This window comes from Boleophthalmus pectinirostris, unplaced genomic scaffold (genome assembly GCF_026225935.1).
Source record: "Boleophthalmus pectinirostris isolate CB_2022bp ecotype Guang Dong unplaced genomic scaffold, ASM2622593v1 HiC_scaffold_1, whole genome shotgun sequence".
Lineage (NCBI taxonomy): Eukaryota > Metazoa > Chordata > Actinopteri > Gobiiformes > Gobiidae > Boleophthalmus > Boleophthalmus pectinirostris.
In genome coordinates this window covers 1,101,885-1,104,384 of record NW_026570970.1, presented here as the reverse complement: position 1 = coordinate 1,104,384, position 2,500 = coordinate 1,101,885, and the positions used below count along the sequence as shown (strand labels likewise).

General features: G+C 44.3%; 2 protein-coding genes across 2 annotated transcripts in view; both read right to left on the bottom strand.

The window, feature by feature from the left end:
* Positions 1-1,432, bottom strand: part of LOC110170824 (actin-related protein 3) — an 18,698-nt gene extending 17,266 nt beyond the window's left edge. The window contains exon 1 of the mRNA XM_055149015.1: positions 1,250-1,432. Within this exon, the coding sequence (XP_055004990.1) occupies positions 1,250-1,293 (44 nt within the window). The 5' untranslated portion in view covers positions 1,294-1,432. The remainder of the gene's footprint in view (positions 1-1,249) is intronic.
* The window catches only part of LOC110165802 (NACHT, LRR and PYD domains-containing protein 3-like), a 155,503-nt gene that overhangs the window by 111,544 nt on the left and 41,459 nt on the right, over positions 1-2,500 (bottom strand).

Genomic DNA, 2,500 nt, shown 5'->3' with positions numbered 1-2,500 from the left:
TGTTTCAGGAAAAGTCCAGGATCGGGCTCTTGTTTCCAGGGCAACGGACGCGCGTCAAGTATTTTTGTCCCGTTCGTCCACGACGTCACAGACACGAGCGTCGGGGGCGTCTGAACTCAAATGCAAAGGCTCCAAATAGAAACGTCAAGGTGTTTTTTGACGCTTTGGTGTGAACGAACCTTAACTCTCCTGATCTAAAGGTTCTAAAGGGTCTAAAGTTTCATTTGTGTCCAGAAAATTTGACTTTTTTAGTGTTGATACCTGCGGAAAACAAGGATCTAGTTTTGATAGATCGGACCTGTTTAGTTCTGGTTTAGTTCTGGTTTAGTTCTGGTTTAGTTCTGGTTTAGTCCTGGTTTAGTCCTGGTTTAGTCCTGGTTTAGTTCTGGTTTAGTTCTGGTTTAGTCCTGGTTTAGTCCTGGTTTAGTCCTGGTTTAGTTCTGGTTTAGTCCTGGTTTAGTCCTGGTTTAGTCCTGGTTTATTGACACATGTGAATATAAAATAAAGTTCTACAGTTTAATGTGGAAAATCTGTGGAAATTATTGTTAAACTTATTTTATTTTTCTTTTGTTTTATGACAAAAACCAAACCGTGATCTCCTGTCAGTGGACTCCCCTCTCCACAGATCTGACCCGTAACACCGTTTCAAAGTGACTCTTTCAGTTGTTGTGAGTTTAACTCTGGCCCAGAGTTAAACTCACAACTTAAACTTAACAAATCAACAAATAAAGAGAGAAACAGCGCGTGGGATTGTGAGACAGCTCCATATAAGGACAGAAGAGCGTCCACGAGGAAGTGCACGAGCCCGAGGAGGAAGTGCCACTGCGCATGCGCACAACCAACTACACAAATTCATACATTCCTGCAGATTTGTGCAAACAGAACCTGGAGAGAAACGAGCACGAAACTGACCAAAACACAAACACAAACAGAAGCCGCAATAAACCCGCAATAAACCCGCAATAAACCCGCGTCACGTCCCGAAACCGTCACAACATCAGAGGTTTACGTGACTGCGCCGCTCCGAGTTCTGTCACATCATCAGTGTCCAGCAGTTTCCACATGTTCCACTACAGAACATCGTCTTTAAACGTGCACGCGCGTGTGTCCGTGCGCTCTGAGCCGCTGTGAGCCGCTGTGAGCCGCGGGGCTGCGGAGCGGCTCACAGCGGCTCCTGACACACCGACAGACGCGCGCTGCTCCGTGGCTCTGGACGCGCCGGACCCCCCCGCCCCTCCGCTCCTCTTACCCGGTGCCGCAGTCGACCACGCACGCCGGAAGTCTTCCTGCCATGTCTCCCGGGGCTGAGCTGCGCTGAGGCGGACGAACGGGACGGAGACAGCGGCGCGTCGGAGCCGTGAGTCTGGAGCCGCGAGTCTGGAGCCGCACTCTGCGCTTTCCGCTTCCGCAGCGGCGCAGCGGCGCAGGGAGAGGCAAGATGGCGGAGGCCGGACCGAGAGGAGGGGAGGGGCGAGGGGCCGAGCCACGGAGCCACGGAGCCACGGAGCCACGGAGCCACGGAGCCACGGAGCCACGGAGCCACGGAGCCACGGTCCATGAGTCCATCACTGGGACCAACCTCCAGACCTCCATTATTATTATTTATTATTATTATTATTATTATTATTATTATTATTATTATTATTTATTATTATTATTATTATTATTTATTTTATTTTTTTTTATTATTATTATTATTCCATCTTTGAAGTGTTGATGAAGGTTCATGATTTAAAAAAAAAAAAATTATGATAAAAATGTTCTTGGAAGGACTGACACATTTTATACAAATAGTTTCTTTCATTTTGAAGTAATATTAAAGTATCAGAAGAAAAAAGTGACAAATGATGTAAAATCCTGCACCTTCTACTTGTTTGTACAATTTTCCCTCCGTTACTTTTCCCTCCGTTACCATGAACTTTCTTAATAAAAAATCTCATGAGTCAAAAAGTCAGAGGTTTTTCAACCTAATCTTGTACCATATGGTAGAAAACTATATGAAGCAAATATTCAAACCAGTTTGTTAAGGATATGGAAGTGAGAACCAAGAGTTATCACTGTTTGGATTTATTGACCAAAAAGTGCTGCATATTTCATTCCCTCCGTTACCAACATGAGTTTTTACATTTTTTGTCTTGAACTTGAAAGAATCTCACAGGTTTAACTTGACCCTGTTGGAGTGTAACTCTTTCCTACATTCTGATACTTTACTTATTTCAATAGTTCCTCTAGTTTCTGAATAAGAGACATTTGAATGTCAAAAATCTGACCCTGTTTCCTCCGTTAACACTTGACTGGACCCAGAGATAAACTCAACAGTGACACTCAGAAAGTCCTGGTGATACAGAAACAGTGTCACTTTTCACACTGATCTGGACAGAAACACACTGTGGTGCAGGTCAAATGTTCCATGTGGATTTATTACATTTTTTGTTAGAAGTTCAAAGTTTGGAAAAACACTGACTTTTTCAGACCCTGGAAACTCTGTAAATTTGGAAAA